This window comes from Stegostoma tigrinum, chromosome 38 (genome assembly GCF_030684315.1).
Source record: "Stegostoma tigrinum isolate sSteTig4 chromosome 38, sSteTig4.hap1, whole genome shotgun sequence".
Classification (NCBI taxonomy): Eukaryota; Metazoa; Chordata; class Chondrichthyes; order Orectolobiformes; family Stegostomatidae; genus Stegostoma; species Stegostoma tigrinum.
In genome coordinates, this window is record NC_081391.1 from 12162768 (window position 1) to 12182370 (window position 19603).

General features: G+C 45.3%; 1 protein-coding gene across 1 annotated transcript; it reads left to right on the forward strand.

Annotated features, from left to right (window-relative positions):
* Positions 1–1922: 1922 nt before the first annotated feature.
* LOC125447012 (cytochrome P450 3A19-like) lies at positions 1923–19371 on the forward strand. Its single transcript, XM_048521084.2, has 8 exons — positions 1923–2012; positions 6802–6947; positions 10119–10249; positions 11167–11248; positions 11819–11982; positions 13159–13382; positions 17089–17251; positions 18995–19371. The coding sequence occupies exons 1-8, from the start codon at positions 1924–1926 to the stop codon at positions 19067–19069; spliced, it is 1074 nt and encodes a 357-aa protein (XP_048377041.1). The 5' UTR covers position 1923; the 3' UTR covers positions 19070–19371.
* The last annotated feature ends 232 nt before the right edge of the window (positions 19372–19603 follow it).

Here is a 19603-nt window from a genome sequence, read left to right on the forward strand (position 1 = left end):
GATAGTGGGAGGATTCAGCAATGGTAACAATGAATGTCAAGGGGCTGTGATTAGAATGTCTATTATTGGAGATTATCAATGCTTGGTGCTTGTGTGGCACAAATGTTACCAGCCATTTGCTAGCCTAAACCTGGATTCCGTTCTGGATCTTGTTGCATTCAAGGTGCTCTGAAGTGAACTCTGCTAAAAGTTTCTCCAGCAATTTCTGTGTTTCTTGCTAAAATGAGTTAATACTGTTGAGATTTGTTACATTTTAGTTCCTGTGCTATTTATTCAAGGGGGTACTCTAACTGACACAGCATCGATTCTGTCGTCTGTGCCAGGTGGTTCACATTCGCATACCGATAAATTCACATCACATTGATTATTGAGGTATAATTACAAAGGCTATCAGAAGCCTCTAACAACACACCTGTTTCCCTTCGAATCTTGAGCAAGAATTGAATTTTGCCCCTCAATCATCAGATTGGGCGGAGTTTAACGCAATTGCTAAGACCTACCCTTTCAGAACCAATGACTTGCCTGGCACTAATCGCCATTGAGAATGTGGCACCTAACTGCCTACATGAATCCCTGCAGCCCATGCAATAGAGAGGCAGCCACAGTGCTGCGAGGGAGGAGTTCCAGGACTTTGTCCCAGTGAAGGAATCGCGCTATAATTCCACGTCAGGATGGCGAGTGGTCTGGAGGCGATCTCGCAGATGGCGGCATTCCCATGTTTCTGCATTGGTTTAGCCACTGGCTGAGGGATACATACTGGCCAGGACATGAGGGCATACCCCAAGCCCCAACCCCTCCCCTGGCTCTAAGATAGTGCCATGCGATCTTTTATGTGATGAAGGATGGGGTGGAGTTTACGCAGTGTAGTGACTGATCTGAAGATCAGTGCCTCTGATAGAATAGCACTCCTTCAGTATTGCCTGCAATGACGATACTTTAAAAGTGCTCAGCTGGACTTGAGGTGCTTTGGGATGTTCTAAAGTTGTGAAAGGTGCTAAATAAGGGCAAATCCTTTTCCTATTTGTGGTGAAATGAATACAGAAGTGTATAAGTCTCTAGCTCATGTGCAAACTCTGTGCACTCTTCACTCATTTACAGGTGATGGTTCTTTCTACTTCTTGTTTCTGATTCATTTTCCTTTCTCCTTTTCCACTCAGACTCACCGATCTCCGTATCCATTCAGTGAGAGTTTCTTTCAACCAGATGATAATGACTGGAGGAGAGTTCACCACATCCTGGAGCCAGCTTTCAGTTCCACTCGGTTGAGGCAGGTTTGTGCTACATCTGCTGTTGCCTATGGCTCCACTGCCCTGAGAGAGAGAGGCAGGGTCACAGTGCACTGCCTGTTATCAGTGGCCATCATTGCTGCCCAGCTGGGCCTTGGTCTAAATGCATGTAGTTAAAGTGTTGTATGTGTAAGGGACACCTTTGTTTTTTTTTGATAAGCGTCAAACTCCAATGTTTGTTGTTTTCTTGATATGCGACTGTACAGAACAGATCCATTTGTGACAATGTCTATGTACTGATATCTTTTATGAATAAAGTATATTTTTGAAATAAACAGAAAAAGGAGCTGTGTGAGAGATAAACATGACTAATTATTGGACATTTACAGGGCAAGGCTTCATGTGTGGATCTTCTAAATTGAACTATCTGGTTGTAATGTTCTCTGACTTCATTGATCTGTAGACTGCATTTTTACTTCTGATTAACCCTTTATTGATTCTTCTAAAGCATTTTATAGAGAGAATGGGGAGGGGCAGCAATTTGGAAAGGTCTTTCAAAGGGCTGCAGCAGACATATGGGCCGAATGGCCTCTGCCTATGCTGTGCCATTTCTACAATACTTATGTACAAAACGTTATGGCTAGTCTCACCTATTATTCCATGAACTTCCCTTGACTCTCTAACTTCTGTTTTGCAGATGCTCCCTCCCATGGTCACAAAGGCTGATGGTCTTGTGCAACACTTTGGAATTTGCTTTAGGGAAGGAAAGCCTGTCATTGTGAGAGAGTGAGTGCAATACTTTCAGTGTCTGTGCTATCAATCTACATTGTTTGATGCTATTTCTGATTACTACATAACATCTACCATAGCTAAGAGATAATGGGAACTGCAGATGCTGGAGAATCCAAGATAACAAAGTGTGGAGCTGGAAGAACACAGCAGGCCAAGCAGCATCTCAGGAGCACAAAAGCTGACGTTTCGGGCCTATACCCTTCATCAGAAAAGGGGAGGAGAGGAGAGGGTTCTGAAATAAATAGGGAGAGACGGGGAGGCAGACCGAAGATGGATAGAGGAGAAGATAGGTGGAGAGGACAGCATGGGTGGGGAGGTAGGGAGGGGATAGGTCAGTCTGGGGAGGACGGACATGTCAAGGGTGCGGGATGAGGTTAGTAGGTAGGGAATGGAGGTGTGGCTTGGGGTGGGAGGAAGGGATAGGTGAAAGGAAGAACAGGTTAGGGAGGCGGAGATGAGCTGGGCTGGTTGTGGGATGCAGTGGGGGGAGGGGAAGAACTGGGCTGGTTTTGGGATGCGGTGGGGGAAGGGGAGATTTTGAAGCTGGTGATACCCACATTGATACCATTGGGCTGCAGGGTTCCCAAACGGAATATGAGTTGCTGTTCCTGCAACCTTCGGGTGGCATCATTGTGGCACTGCAGGAGGCCCATGATGGACATGTCATCTAAAGAATGGGAGGGGGAGTGGAAATGGTTTGCGACTGGGAGGTGCAGTTGTTTATTGCGAACCGAGCATAGGTGTTCTGCAAAGCGGTCCCCAAGCCTCCGCTTGGTTTCCCCGATGTAGAGGAAGCCACACTGGATACAGCGGATGCAGTATACCACATTGGCAGATGTGCAGGTGAACCTCTGCTTAATGTGGAATGTCATCTTGGGGCCTGGGATAGGGGTGAGGGAAGAGGTGTGGGAGCAGGTGTAGCACTTCCTGTGCGGTTGCAGGGGAAAAATGTCCACCACTAAAGGCAAGGCAGAAAAGTCTGGACTGTAAGCTCTTACAACTAAAAGGCAGTATGTTGTTGATAATCTCCTGCTCAACAAAAGGTGATAATGTCCTAAGCTGCACATTTTGTGTTTTTCCCTTTAGACAATATATAAGTTTAGGGCTTAAAAAAAACAGTTTCAGCTCTACTGGAGTAGGCTAGTGGGACTTAACATTCCTGTGTGTACCAACAGTATTGCCTTACTGTGAAGGTCACTATCAAAGAACTAGTCTTTAATAACCCCTGTGTCACAAGTAAAGATGTGTTTTACTCTGACTGTTAGAAATCAGGATGTGAGTTTGCTCGCTGAGCTGGAAGGTTCGTTTTCAGACGTTTCATCACCATTCTAAGTAACATCATCAGTGAGCCTCCGATGAAGCACTGGTGTTATGTGCCACTTTCTAGTTATCTGTTTAGGTTTCCTTGGGTTGGTGATGTCATTTCCTGTTCTTTTTCTCAGAGGGTGGTAGATGGGCTCCAAATCAATGTGTTTGTTGATGGAGTTCCGTTGGAATGCCATGCTTCTAGGAATTCTCGTACAAATCTTCTCAAAACTTGTTAGAAGTCAGCTAACTAGCAGGCAGACAAGTGGAATTCTGGTAACAAAATTGGCCTTTCTTTGGTGAATATAACAAGGTCAGTCAGATGGATATTGTAGAAGATGAGTTTCCTGATTGGGGCTGTTAACCTGGTCCAATCAGGGAGCCCTGGCTGACAGATATAAACAGGAGCATCAGAGGTTCTGTTCACTCTGAGAGCTGGCTCTGTGGAAGCTGGATCAGTGTCAAGGACTCGCCACGTGTAAATAGAGGTTGACTCGGTGTCAGGATACTGACCTCTGTGAAGTTATTTCATGTCTTATGAATGCCAGAATTCAATCATGGTTGAAAGGTATCAGAACTACAGAATCCTAAACAACCTGCAAACCTACGGATCACAAGACCAGCGATTCAACAAGCAACATCAACCTGCTGCCGTTAACCTTCACTGCCATGTTCAACTCTCTGGTCTTCATGAGTAATTCAGAGGCCCATTTGTATATATTTTTTTCCTTTATCTTTCTAGACTCTGCTCTTACTTCTATTCTGTGCTTATGTGTGTGTTGCATTACTGATTCTTATCAGTTTTAGAAATTGAAAAATTCATTCTTTGTTAACCAGCCCAGATTCCTATAAAAGTCTAACAGGACTGGACATAGTAAAGCTGTTCCTGGTGATCAGGGCAGAGGCGGTCATATTCTTACAATTTGGCCATTTAATACTGAGATGAGAAGAAGCAATAAGTTCTTAAGGCTAAAGGGATGAATAGGTATGGGGGAGGAAGCAGGAGCAGGAGACTGAGTTGGATGATCAGCCATGATTGTATCGAATGGCAAAGCAAATTTGAAGGGCCGAATGGCGTATTCCTGCTCCCATCTTCCTTTTCAAGGCTTGTTAAATCGGCTTTTTTTAAAATGTTAACTCATCTGGGTCAGAAAGGAAGGAAAAGGGAAAGGACCTTTTTGAAATCAACCTTGTTGCAACCAGCATGGATAAACAACAGAAGAATCTCTATCCCTCTTCATCCAGGGACTTCACAGTTTGAGGGTATCCCATGTGGTACTGTAGCAAATTGGGGAACCTCAGCTGGGGTCTGGTCATAACAAGACTTACTCAGACAGTCTAGACTCCACATTTACCAATGTTACTGTGAACTATACACACAAACCAACTGACTAAGCCGTGTGTATTACACAGAATGAGTGTGGAAGGTATCTTTATACTAAAATCTCATGTGTAATGTCATGTAGCTGTCTTAAAGGGACAGAAATCTAAATGTGGAATTCTCCATTTGCATATATATTGATGATAATAAAATTGGACGAGAACGTCAAATGAGAAGCTGATTGGATTTTGTCGGCTTATTGTCAATGGAATAAATTTAAATTTGCTCCCGGCGTGTGAGAGAAATCATCTAACTTGCTGTCAATCCTGCTCACGAGACTGGTGCTGGTGAACTTGAATAGCTGTGGATAGTGTCTGTGGCTTTGTCCGAGAGGTGCTGAGCTCAAGTCCAGGGGCTTGACCATGAAAATCCAGCTGTGGCTCAGTGCTGAGGATAGTGCTGTGCTGTCAAAAGTGCTATCACTTAGGTGAGACCTTAAACTGCCTGTTCAAGTCATGTAAAAGATTCCACGCATTACCTCAAGGAGGATAATGGTGCCGTGGCTAATATTTATTTCACAAACAACATAAAAAAGTAACAAATGATCAGGCCTTTGCCACACTGCTGTTTGCGAGAGTTGCTTGGCCTGCTGTGTTCATCCACTGCTGTGTAAATTATCTGCTTTACTTCCTACAACACAGCAGTGAACACAGTTCAACCTAACCCTTACCCTTCAGAGTACTTCATTAGCAGTAAAACACATCCAGCAATCATGAAAAACAGTACACATTTAACTTTTAGAGATAGTGGGAACTGCAGATGCTGGAGAATCCAAGATAATAAAATGTGAGGCTGGATGAACACAGCAGGCCAAGCAACATCTCAGGAGCACTATGTGCTCCTGAGATGCTGCTTGGCCTGCTGTGTTCATCCAGCCTCACATTTAATTATCTCACATTTAACTTTTGATTTGATTTATTTCTTGTTACATGTATCTTGTTACGAAATACAATGAAAAGTACTGTCTGGTGTTGCCACTCTACAGCGCCATCTTAAAATATAGAAAAATAAACCAAAACTTAAAATGTAAAGGCAGGAAAATGAAGCAATAAAGAAAGTGGATGGTCTTATAAGATCATGAGGGGCATGGATCGGGTGATTAGCCAAGATCTTTTCCGCAGGGTAGGGGAGCCCAAAACTAGAGGGGCATAGGTTTAAGGTGAGAGGGGAAAGATATAAAAGGGATCTAAGGGGAAACTTTTTCACACAGAGGGTGGTGTTTATATAGAATGAGCTGCCAGAGGAAGTGCTGGAGGCTGGTACAATTACAGCGTTTAGAAGTCATGTGGATGGGTATGTGAATTGGAAGAGTCTAGAGGGATATGGGCCAAATGCTGGCAAACGGGACTAGGTTAAGTTAGGATATCTGGTCAATATTGATGAGTCGAACCAAATGGTCTGGAATCTTGACTCCTTCATCAAGAGTGAGAAATGTCTTAGTTCAAGATAGACTGTGTGCTACACAGAGGCTTATCTCTTTAAGATTCATGAGGATGTTGCCGGGGTTGGAGGGTGAGAGGCTAGGCAGCCTGGAGCTATTTTCCCTGGAGCGTTAGGGGCTGAGGGGTGACCTTTTGGAGGATTATAAAATCATGAGGGGCATGGATAGGGTAAATAGTCAAGATCTTTTATTCAGGGTGGGGGAGTCCAAAACTAGAGGGGCATAGGTTTAAGGTGAGAGGGGAAGGATGTAAAGGGGATGTAAGGACAACTATTTCACACACAGAGGGTGGTGCGTGTGTGGAATGAGCTGCCAGACGAAGTGGTGGAGGCTGGTACAATTGCCACATTTAAAAGGCATCTGGATGGGTACATGAATAGGAAGGTTTAGAGGGATATGGACCAAATGCTAGCAAATGGGACTAGATTAATTTAAGATATTTAGTCGGCGTGGACAGGTTTGGCCAAAGGGTCTATGTCCGTGTTGTGCAGATCTATGACTCTGTGACTCTAAAGTGTCCCACTTTACAGTCCTTGTTGTTAAGTGCTCTGTCAAGGACCACAGGTCTGTTGGCAAGGAATGCCTTTTGTATCAGAAGCTCGACCAAAATCTTTTCCTAACCTTTTGACGTTTGGGTGTTTTGATTTAATTTCTAGACTATTTGCCCAGTACGCTCAGAACGTCCTGACGATGTCACTCTTCAATTTGGATATCTGCAGGAATGACAGAAGCCAGACCTTCTTCTATTACTGGGATCTCCTGCTGCAGGCCCACTGCAGATATTCCACCATCTCTGTGACACGTGAGTAATGTATGCAGTGTGTACAGTGCTATTTGGTGACTGTGCCCGGGACAGCTGTAGCTAAATCTATGGGTTGTGCTTCTCTCACAGACACTTGGATGCTCTGAAATGTCGGGGTGCCTAATGCCTACTCCTTCAGAGGCGGCACTGTCTCCCTAAGCTGCTGTCGTTCTGTGCACCTTGCAACACTATTTTGTAGAAGCCATGGAAATGATGCAGCACAGAAGGGGGACATTTAGCTCATCTTGTCCATGCTGCCCAAAGACATCCAGATCCCATCTTCCTGCACTCAGCCCATAAGCCTGCAGCTTAGAACTAATAAGGTGCAGATCCAGGTACTTTTTAAAAGAGATAACAGGAACTGCAGATGCTGGAGAATCCGAGATAACAAGGTGTGGGGCTGGATGAACGCAGCAGGCCAAGCAGCATCTTAGGAGCAGGAAAGCTGATGTTTCGGGCCTAGACCCTTCATCAGAAATGTGGGAGGGGAAGAGGGCTCTGAAATAAATAGGGAGAGAGGGGGAGGCGGATCGAAGGTGGATAGAGGAGAAGTTCAAGAGACATGCAGTGGGACAGAGATCCCCTGAGGTTTGTCTGGAGGGAGGAGGGTAACTTCTTCAGGTTAGGCATCCTTAGAAGAGGCTTTGCAGTGAGGTTAAAATTGTATCAGAGATAACAGGAACTGCAGATGCTGGAGAATCCAAGATAACAAAGTGTGGGGCTGGATGAACGCAGCAGGCCAAGCAGCATCTTAGGAGCAGGAAAGCTGACATTTCGGGCCTAGACCCTTCATCAGAAATGCTACCAACTCAGGCAGTGAATTCTAGACAGCCAGCCTTCTGCATTTCCTCACTCCCTTCGAATTGACAGCATAGTTTGTCCCAAACTTAGAGTAGTTCTCTGATGCAATATTTCTCTTCAGCTCCTTTTTGAGTCGCAAACATATGTCGGTTCTGCTGCTGCCTGGATAATATCATTATCATTAACTTATTAATGTCATGTTTTATTATGTATGGGATGACACTGGCTGTTCCACCACAAATCAGTGTGTTTAATTAACAGCTTTCATTCTAAATAGATGGAGGTTTGTTTGTCGCTAATAAAGAATAATATTTATATTAGATGAAAATTCTCTGTGTACACTCAGACAACATGGAGATGGCATTTTCAGTTACCATTTCCTCTTGCAGGCAAACATACTGAGGGGCAAGGGTTTTAAGATATCTCTGTAATCCTCTGTGTAAAAAAGCTGCTCCCATTTCTTTTTTAAGCCTCTCTCCTCTCATCATAAAAATACTCCCCCCGGACTCAAAATCTATCACCCTTGGGAAATGACACCTGCCACTAACTGTATCTGAGCCCCTCATGATTTTATGAATCTCTCCAAGATCACCTTTCAACCTCCTACACTCCAGTGAAAGAAGCCCCAGACTTTCCAGTCTATTTTTACCTCAAACCCTCCATTCCCAGCAACACTCTGGTAAATCTTCTGAACCCTCTCTAACTTAATAATATCCTTCCTATGACAGAATGACCAGAACTAGACACCGTACCCCAGAAGAGGCTTCACTAATATCCTGTGCAACCTCAGCATAACATCTGAGGATATACTCAAAGGTCTGAGCAACGAAGGCAAGCGTGCTAAATGCCTTCTTAACCACCCTGTCTACATGTCACGCACATTTCAATGAATTATGTACCTAAACACCTAGGTCCCTCTGTTTGGCAACATTACCCAGGTCCCTACCATTAATTGTATGAGTCCTGCCCTTGTTTGTTTGAACTAAATGCAATGTATAGAAACTAGGAGCCAGCAGTAGGCCATTCAGCCCTTCCAGTCTGCTCCACCATTCAATGCGATCATGGCTGATCATCCATCTCAGTCCCCTGTTCCTACTTTCTTCCTGAACTCTTTGAACTCTTTGCCCTAAGAATGGTATCTAACTCCTTCCTGAAAACATTCAATGTTTTGGCCTCAACTGCTTTCATTTAGGAAAGTTTCACCACTCTGTGGGTGAAGAAATTTCTCCTCATCTCAATCCGCAATAGCATTCCGCGTATCCTTAGACTGTGATTCCTGGATCTGCTATCCCCAGTCACCGAGAAGTCGAATACGTTAGAGTTGCAGGGATATAAGTGGGGGAAATACACAGATCCCGCGCAGCCAGAAAGACTAACAAGGGAGCGGTCAAACTTGCAGAGAAAATCAGTGCTTAACACCAAAACAAGAAAAACACAGGAATAAATGTATAACACAATAGATGGTAGATAGAAACCATCATTGGAAAGAGAGAAAGATGGAAAACATAGCAGAGGGAAGCAGAGAAACAGATGACGAATGTAATGGAATGGATGTGCCTTTTTCCCGAGGGTGATGGTTTTCAAGTCTAGGGGCGTATTATTAAGATGAAAGGAGTGGGATTTGATAAAGATGTAGGGGCAACTTTTTTACACGGAGGATGGTCTGTGTGTGGAATCACCTTCCAGAGTAAGTGGTGGATGTGGGTAGAGTTACAACTTTTAAAAGACACTTGGTTAAATATACAAATAAAAAATGTCTGGAGGGATATGGAGCAAGTCCAAGCAGGGGTAACTAGTTTAGTTTGGGATCATGTTTGGCATGGACTAGTTGGATTGAAGGGTCTGATTCTGTGCCATATGATTCTCAGACCCTGTACATTGATGGGTTTGTCATTGTCCATGTATCCAAGGCAACTAACACAAATAACAAAATGCAACACCTCAGCATTCTACATTTGAGATTCAAGTTCAGTTTCTTTGATGTTAAGAACAAGAACAGGAGTTACTGGAAAAGCTCAGCAGGTCTAGCAGCATCTGTGAAGGAAATAAAATAAAGTTAACATTTGGGTCAAGTGACCCTTCCTCAGAGCTCTGGACCCAACACATTAACTCTGACTTTTTTCTCCCCAGATGCTGCCAGGCCTGCTGAGCTTTTCCAGCAACTTCTGTTCTTATTCCTGATTTACAGCATCTGCAGTTCTTTTTGTCTCTCTTGGATCTTAAAGTGTGCTTTAATCTGCCAGAGCTAGCCTTGGCCCTAAGGATGAAGTATTAAACTACTATAGACATTAAGCGCAATGATTAAGTTGAAATCCATCTATTACTGCTCAGAATGTAGCAAACCTTTTCAATTCCCATTGTTATTCCCAGTGATGTTTCCTGTCTTAATGCCTCTCCTTCGGAAGATTAAATTCCATTTATTTTGGAAGGAAGCCATTGGTTACTTCACAAGTTTGGTCCGTCAAGCCCAAGAGAGGACGGAAGATTTCAAGGAGGCACAAGTAAGCTGTTAAAATGTTTTGTTGCTGCCCTTCAAAGATTTCAATATTGTCATTATTCCTTTGCTCTCCCTCCGTGCTTTCCGGCTTCATCTGGTTGTCATCTCTCCCACTCATTCTGCACTCGGGGAAATCATAAGTACGTATGAAACAGGAGCAGGAGTGGGCCATTTGGCCCATTGATCCTGCTCCCCCATTCAATAAGATCATGGCTGATCTTTTTGTGAACTCAGTTCCACTTACCACCATAACCCTGAATTCCTTTACTGTTTAAGAATCTATCTGTCATTCAAACATTCAGCACGATGCCTTCAACTGCTTCACTGGGCAGGGAATTCCACAGATTCACAACCCTTTGAGTGAAGAAGCTCCTTCTCAACTCAGCCCTAAATCTACGTCCCCTTATTTTGAGGCTATGCCCCCTCGTTCGATGAGTGTGGTCCCAGGCTACTCAATCTCTCCTCATAAGCCAACCCTTTAACTCCAGAATCAACCCAGTGAACCTCCTCTGCATCCCCTCCAGTGCCAGTACATCTTTTCTCAAGTAAGGAGACCAAAACTGTTCACAAATCATTCCATATCCCCCCAACAAAAAAAGTTGAGGTCCACAGGGAGTTTTGTTAACAATCCTGAGAATGGCCTACTGTTCAAGTGAAGTCTTGCGTATTTTCTCTATCACCAGACAGACACTGAGACATGGCTAGTTCCTAAGTGTGCGACAGGTTTGTTCACAAGGATTTGAAAATATCTCTGCAATTGCAAAGTGTGTGGAAGGCTCAGCTTCTAGATGCTTCTGAGTGGAGTCTCTTTTACTTTGCTCAGTGGCCACACCCAGTCACAATCAATCATGTTCCGTGAGCATATTTTCAACAAAAATTGCCTTGCCTTCTCTTTAAAGCGATTAGATTTTATCTCCCTAGAAATGTGGCAGTTTTCTTCAGTACCTGTTAGATCATGAGGAAACCAAGATGAGCAAAGGAAAGAAATCACGACTGACCTCTGGTAAGTAACCAGTTTGTGACCACTTTTCTTTTATAGTCATTCATGGGATGAGGGTGTTGCTGGCCCAGGCCAGCATTTGTTCCCATCCCTAATTGGCCAGAGGGTGGTTGAGAGTCAACCACATTGCTGTGGGTCTGGAGTCACATGGAAGCCAGACCGGGTTAGGATGGCAGTTTCCCTTCCTGAAGGACATTAAGTGAAACAGATGGGTTTTCTTCCCCCAAAACAATCGACAATTGGTTTCATGGGCATCATTAGACGCTTAATTCCAGATTATTATTAAATACAAATTCCACCATCTGCCAGGATGGCAGGATTTGAACCCCGGCCCCCAGAGCAGTAACTGCGTCCCTGGATTATTATTAAATAATATATCCCAAAACCCTGGTTATCCACCCATGATCATATTGCTGTTTGAGGGAGCTTGCTGTGCACAATTTGGCTTCGTACCATCTGAGTCATCTTCTCAATTGTCAAGCACCTTAGGAGTATTCTGGGGATGTGCATGGTGCAATATCAATGCAATTTCCTTCCTTCTCTCCTGCCTTGCATCCATTTTGTTTTCCTCAGCGACGTTGACTGAAGAAGAAGTTGTGGCCCAGACCTTAGGCTTTCTCCTCCGTGCCTACCAGGCGACAACCCACACACTGGAGTTTGCAGCATATTTGTTGGCCAGGCACCCCAGCATCCAACACCAACTTCAGCAGGAGATCCGCACGGCCATCAAACAACAGGTACCCTTGCCCCATCCCCAGAAAACCCAGCACAAAACAGCCACATATCAAAACTGGTGCAATCACCAATCACAGGCCCCAAATAGGAGCTCGATGTAGACCATTCGGCACTTTGAGTCTGCTCGCCCATTCTCTAAGATCATGTTGATCCTGATTGTAGCCTGAACCCCGCTGTCATGATCACTCCCTTGGGCACCACAGTGGCTCAGTGGTCAGCACTGCAGCCTTGCAGCACCAGAGACCTGGGTTCGATCCTACCCTCGGGCGACTGTCTGTGTGGAGTTTGCCCATTCTCCTCGTGTCTGTGTGAGTTTCGTCCGGGTGCTCCGGTTTCCTCCCACAGTCCAAAGATGTGCAGGCTAGAGTGAATCGGTCATGCTAAATTTCCCATAGTGTTCAGGAATGTGCAGGCTAGGTGGGTTAGCCATGGTAAATATGACATTAACAGAGACAGGGTGGGATGCTCTGCAAAGGGATTGTGCAGACTTGATGGGCCCAATGGCCTCTTTCTGTATTGTAGGGATTCTATGATAATATGTTGTAGACAGGCTAAACAGAAGTGAGTGGGACTTCTGAGTAAGCTTGGGAGCCAGCTTTGGACAAGAGGTGAATCTGATAGAGTTTGTACTGAACCTCGTCCATCAGTGGAGACTTGAAATGGCCAACACAGAGGGAGAGAGACAGAGCACTTGGCAGCCATATGGTAGTGGGAATTCCAAACATGTCTCTACAGAGGAACACTCTCAATGGAGAGCAATTGTCATCCACTGGAGCAGTTATACAATAAAATTCTCTGCCCAGCACCAACAATTCAGTGGAAGTTTCTCTAGAAGCTTCCTTTAAAATTTTACTCTGACAAAAAAACCAGGAAGATCTGTATCTTCCCTACACCAGTTAGGTGAAACCATGAGGGAGAAGGTTCAGGCATAAAGGAACTGGTACAAAGGCTTGCATTGAGTCATTATCCCTTTTCCCAAATGGACTCCCTGGCATTCCCAAAACAGGGAATTATCTTAACTTGTACTTGCTGTTCCCAACCCTTGACCTGCCATGAAATCACCGTACGGTGTTAATGCGCCCTTTCTCATATCTGGGCTGGGTAAATTATTTCATTGTTTTGCTGACAAATCTCTCAATGTTTGGGTGCACCTCTGACTTTACTTTCCATTTTGTGAGGGTGTCACTTATGAAAGCATCGAAGGAATGGAATACCTTGACATGGTCGTCATGGAAACACTGCGGTTGTTCCCCCCTCTGGTTTGGTTGCAGAGAACCTGTCCAAAGCCGGTGGAGGTATGCGATCTGAGAATTTCCAGAGGAATCCGGGTCACGGTACCTGTCTGGGTGATGCATCACAGCAGGGAATTTTGGGACCATCCATGCAGATTTGACCCACTGAGGTAACTAGGGGCGATCGACTGCCATCTTCTTTACAACCGGTTGGTGATACCACTTGCTTCATCCATTACTGTTTGGGAAACACAGAGTGGTAGAGAGTGGTGGGGGGGGGGAGTGGGGGAGAAAAATAATTAGTGACAGGATACTGACCTCTGTGCAGTTATTTCTGTGGTGGAGAGAGTGGAATAACTAATAAACAGCACTTGGAAATAGTAATTAAATATTTCTCCCAGACAGGCATATGCCTTAGAAGGGAAAAATGTGTGTTCCAGGTGTCCCAAGTGACTTCTTTGTGTTACTAAGTCAACAAAGCCATGTTACACCTGTTGGAAGATAAAGTGAGGGCAATCAAAGAAGCTCCGACTCCCACTTCTGTACTTCAGTCTCTCCCCGGGATGGAAAATTATTGCAGAAAAGTCATACCATAATCTGGCTTCCATCTGGGCACCCTTACTTTGGCTATTGAAAAAGGGTGAGCTTTGGAAATGGTGGCGTAGCCAAGACATAGTCTTTAGGGAAGTGAAAAAGCAGCTAGTGTCAGCAAGGGTGTTGGTCCACTATGATCTGAAGCGAGAGGTGGTACTGACATGCAATATCGCCCCAGATGGTATGAGGGTTGTGTTGGCTCTCTGGTGGCCCAGTGGAACAGAATGCCAAATAGTGCGTGCTTCCTGGACTTTGGCTGATGGCGAATGCAGATATGCCCAGGTACAGACGGAAGCTTTGACAGTCATTTTTGGTGTGAGGAAGTTCCACCAGTAGCTTTATGGATGGAAATCTGTCATAGTAACAGATCACAAACCCCTACTAGGGCTAATGGAGGAAGACAAGGCAGCTGCCCATAGCTTCTGGTAGAATTCAGCATTGGGCCCTTTATTCTCAGTGCATATAAATATAAAGTAGAGGACCGTCCAGGCAGCCAAGTGGCTAATGCAGATGCCTTGAGCTGCCTCCTATTGGCAGATCCTCCACCGACAGAGCCTGTCCTGGAAGAGTCCGTTCTGTTTTAAACTTCCTGGACACCGTTCCTGTCACCACTGACAATATCCGACTGTGGAGACCGAAAGATCCTGTCCTAGCGAAACTGAAACAACTGGTGGTAATGGGAGAAGCAGAAGGACCATCACATCCAGGATTGAAACCTTTCTGGATCAGGCAAGATCAGATCACCATGGAGGATGGTATATTACTCTGGGAAGCAAGGGTGATTGTCCCAAGTAAAGGTCACTGCCAGACACAGGCCAGACTCCACCCGGGTCATCCAGGGGTTTCTAAGCTGAAGATGCTGGTAAGAAGCTATGTCTGGTGGCCAGGGCTGGATGCCAACAGAGCTGCATCGTTGGGGTGGTGCCCAAAGTGCCAACAAGGACAAAAATTGACACCAGCAGCACCCCCACATTCATGGAAATGGCTGGGTAAATCCTGGACTCATTCATGGATGCCCAGTCAAAGTGGTTGGATGTGCATTAAGTCTGTTCGGCAAGCTCAATGATGACAATTGAGAAGCTGCGAGCATCATTCGCAATACATAGACTCCTGGAAATATTGGTCATGGACAATGGGACATCATTTACCAGCAGGGAATTTGAATTTTTCCTAAAGTCCAATAGGATTTGCCACATAAGGATAGCTCCGTACCATCCATTGTCCAATGGTCTGGTGGAAACAGCAAGACATAGAAATGAAAGGAAGGCCATTCGGCCCATCGAGTCCATGCTGCCATTTAATCATGGCTGATGGGCTTTTCAACTCCACTTCCCTGCCCTCCCCTGTAGCCCTTAATTCCTTGCGAGATCAAGAATTTATCAATCTCTGCCTTGAAGACATTTAACGTCCCGACTTCCACTGCATTCTGTGGCAATGAATTCCACAGGCCCACCACTCTCTGGCTGAAGAAATGTCTCCTCATTTCCGTTCTAAATTTACCACCTCTAATTCTAAGGCTGTGCCCAGGGTCCTAGTCTCCGCGCCTAACAGAAACAACTTCCCAGTGTCAACCCTTTCTAAGTCATAAAGTAGACCAAACATTGAAGGAAAGCTTAAATAAGTAGCCTACAGCATCACTTGGCACCTAACTGTCCTGGTTCCTGTTTGATTCTAGGATTGCCCCATGTGCAACTACAGGGATTGCTCCGGTGGAGTTGTAGATGGGGAGAAGACTCTGTATCAGGTTGAACTGGATACTTTCTCTTGTTGCTCCTGGAGAGGGGAGGGTGAAATGACATCAGGAATTCCAATGCCTGACACATGCTTCCTTTAAGCGAGAGGGACAATTTAATTCAGGGAAATGAAGTCTTGTGCTGAAACCATGGAAATGGCCCTGTAAGGGTATGAGATGAGGTTGATGAGAGGTCAGGTCCCATCACTTACAAATTTCGGGTCGGTGAGGCAGTCTTGAAAAAACATGTGGATCACCTGAAAGCTGTTACCTCACAAATGGGGCATTTCTTCAGCCAGAAAGCCTGTCAGAAACCATAGGTTCTCCCCCTCTGTCGAGGCTCAAGGAAACTTCGAAAACTGAGATGGGGATGTAGTCTTGGTACAGTGACTGCCAGAAGTGGAGGAAAATCTCCTGAGATGCTCCAGATGCAAGAGACTACGGTCTGGTAGACGCTGCTTGTGTCTGAGTCTGAATCAGAGGAACTGGACTTGGGGAGAAAATGTCACAGGAAAAGCAACAAAGGAAAGACCAGGCCTACATCCTCAGACTTGGGTGGGGGGTGGTGGGGTAAGGAATGTAGTAATTGGAACCAGGTGGACCTTGTTGACTATAAGATCCTTGATTGGAGTGTTAACCTTGACTAATCAGGAAGCCCAGACTGGCCAATATAACCAGGGCATTTAGAGTCCCCTCAGATCAGGAGACTGACTCCGAGCTGGCTGGTCATAGCCAGTGTACGGTGCACAAGTAAATAAAGGGTGACTTGGTGACAGGATACTGGCCTCTGTGCAATTATTTCAGGCTGGTTTTGCAATCCAGAGCGATGCCAACTCTCAAAAGTACTCTTTATCTGAGCAGCCCACAGCTCTCTGGAGTAGAGGATTGCAAAGGTTCGCAACGTTGTAAGGGAAGAAAGTTACCCCCTCTCAGCGCTAAATGGCCCACTTCATATTTCCCCTGTTGGCATTAGTGAGACTGCACCTGGAGTACTGTGTCCAGTTTTCATCCCCTCAATTGAGGAGAGATGTATTACATTGGAGGCTGTTCAGAGAAGGCTCGCTATATTGATTCTGGAGGCGAGGGGTTTGACTTATGAAGAGAGGTTGAATGGTTTAGGCCCATTCTCTCTAGAGTGTAGAAGAATGAGAAGAAGTAGAAAAGATGCTATTGGGCGTGGGATAAAGTAGATGTAGAGAGGATGTTTCCTCACATGGAGGTAATCTAAAATGAGAGGTCATAGTTTGGTATAAGGGGTGGCAGATATAAAACAGAGATGAGGAAAAAAAATTACTTCTCACAATGAGTCATGAATCTGTGGAATCAACTCTCCCAGAGGGATGTTGAGTAAATTTAAGGAGGAGATAAACAGATTTTTAATTATTAATGGGTTGAAAGGTTATGGAGAGTGGGCAGGACAGTGGAGTTGAGCCTGGGTTATGATCAACCATGATGGTATTAAATGACAGAGCAGGTTCAAGGGACTGAATGGCCTACTCCCGCTCCCAGATCTCGTTCTAATTATTGATTTTGTTTATTCACATGCGTAGGTTCACAAGAGAAGAGCGTGATCTGCGTGACCCCCTGTGCTACTTACCCTTTGGCCTTGGCCCTTTCAGGGTTATTGGGAGTGAGTTCAGCATCATGATGATGAAAGTGGCCTTAGCTTCAATTCTCGAGCGTTATCGATTTACCTGGTGTTCACAAACCCCGGTGAGTAAAGCCACTGTCTGACTGAGGAGACACCACCCACTAACAACTCGTCTTACTGGTGCTAATGAGATGAAGGTGGGAATGAGGAGGTCCATGTGAGGTACGAGTATCAGCAAAGTGTTTGCATGGGCTGGTGGAGTTCATAGGCCATTGTGTGGAAACAGGCCATTTGGCCCTACAAGTCCATATCACCCCTCTGAACAGCATCCACCCAGCCCCATCCGCCCTACCCTTTCCCTATATCCCTGCATTTCCCATGGCTAACCCATCTATCTAACTTACACACCCCTGGATGCCATGGGTAATGTAGCATGGCCAATCCACCTAACCCACACAACTTTGGACTCTGGGAGGAAACCGGAGCACCTGGAGGAAAGCCACGCAGACACGGGGAGAATGTGCAAACTCCACACAGACAGTTTCCCGAGGTTGGAATCGAACCCAGATCCCGGGCACTGGGAGGCAGCAGTGCTAACCACTGAGCCACCATGCTGTAGTTGTGCTAGTCAATTGGTGAACCTGTGGAATGTGTTGCAGCAGAAGGCCAAGCCATGAGTGTATTCAAGACAGAGATGGATAGGTTGTTGATTATTAAGGGGATCAAAGATTACAAGGAGAAGGCAGCAAAACGGGGCTGAGACACATATCAGCCATGATTGAATGGCGGAACGGCCTAATGTAGCTTATGATCTTACATCCATTGAGCCCGAATGGAGTGAATTTTCCACACACCCTCTCCCATACTCAAACTGCCCTCTGGTCTTGGTCTGTCTGAGCATCCAGCCCCTGTTCCTGGCTGATCTCCTTTCGTTCTGCTACATCTGGCTCCTGAACATTGCTGGTGATGGTGGGAATCCCTGGTTTAGAGGCAGACTCTCCTCCCCCAGCCATTTCTCCCTATCTCCCTCACCTCTGAATAATAACAGAATCTTTCTTGTATAAGGACTTACTGCAGCTCAAGTCCACCCCTCTGCATCAAAGTTTCCAACAAAAAAAATGTTTGAGGCTCTTCTCCGCTCTGTACTATAGCCCTAGCTGTTCACTCTTGCCTATCCCTTCTTTGCAGCAAGGAGGCGTTTTTTAGGTAGGGAGACTCAGCTTAGAAAACTATGTAGGAGTTGCAGTGGGTGATGGATGAATGATCGGCTGTCTCACAATGCTTCCAATGAATTTGACTTCTTAGAATCCCTACAGTGTGGAAGCAGGCCATTCAGCCCATCATGTCCACACCATCCCACTGAAGAGCATCCAAATCAGACCCAATCCCATCTCTGTAACTCTGCATTTCCCATGGCTGATCCATAGAGCCTGCACATCCCTGGACACTATGGGGCAATTTAACACGGCCAATCCACTCTAACCTGCACGTCCCTGGACACTATGGGGCAATTTAGCACAGCCAATCCATTCTAACCTGCACATCTTTGGAAGGAAACTTGCGTAAACCCATACAGAACTGAGTGAGAATGTGCAACTTTTGCACTGACAGCTTCCTGAGGGTGGATTTGAACCTGAGCCCCTGGCACTGTGACACAGCAGCACTAACCACTGTGGCACCCACATCCTTCACTGGACCTTGTGCCTCCAAATATCTAAACAGCTATTGAGCACATGATACAAGGCGCTCCATGAGAAACTGAAGCCAGGTGGGTATATTCCTACGTCTCTGGGTCTCTGGGGTTATGCCAACATGGAACTTGACAGTGTTTAACAGTTATCTCTATCTCTGCTTCCTTCCTACAGATGTACCTTGACATTGAGACGCTGGGTGTGACCAGGTCTAAAATACCCATCACCCTGCAGATAGACCTGTTGTAGCTCGAAGGAAAAGAATCATGTTGAGATATTTGTCGACTTTACTGTTCAAGTGATGCTCATGTTGGAGAGCTTGTGAGGACGTTTCAGAGTAATTGTCACTCAAAGCATTTCTTCAGTGATGTGAGATGGCAGTGATTATATATCTGCCCATTTACAAGACTGACTGAGAGGCGTTATACAGGAAGAAACTTAAAGCCATTCCCAAATGCATGTTTCACTGTTTAGAACTAAAGTGTAGCAGCACACCTCCCACCCCCATTCTCCCTGTGCATCTGTTGTATATTTCTGACTAGAATCTTGCAAATGACACTCACTCAAATCAATAAACAAGCATTTGTAAATATGGTCGTCTCACTTCAGTTCTGTGAATCATATTAAGATGGAATGGGAGCGTTGGAATAGGGGAAGTCTATTTAATCTTCGATCTTGCTCTGTGACCTGTGACAGAGCTCCTTTGCACCATTTCCTATGTTGCGTTATGTTACCAACTGGTAGTAATGCCTCAGTATTTCAACATTTCAGATCAGGTCTGAA

Coding starts and splice junctions, on each gene's coding strand:
- LOC125447012 (XM_048521084.2), top strand. CDS start 1,924: ATGCTCCCTCCCATGGTCACAAAGGCTGATGGTCTTGTGCAACACTTT. Junction 10,250..11,166: donor AAGATTTCAAGGAGGCACAA/GTAAGCTGTTAA, acceptor TTATCTCCCTAG/AAATGTGGCAGTTTTCTTCA. Junction 11,249..11,818: donor GAAATCACGACTGACCTCTG/GTAAGTAACCAG, acceptor TGTTTTCCTCAG/CGACGTTGACTGAAGAAGAA.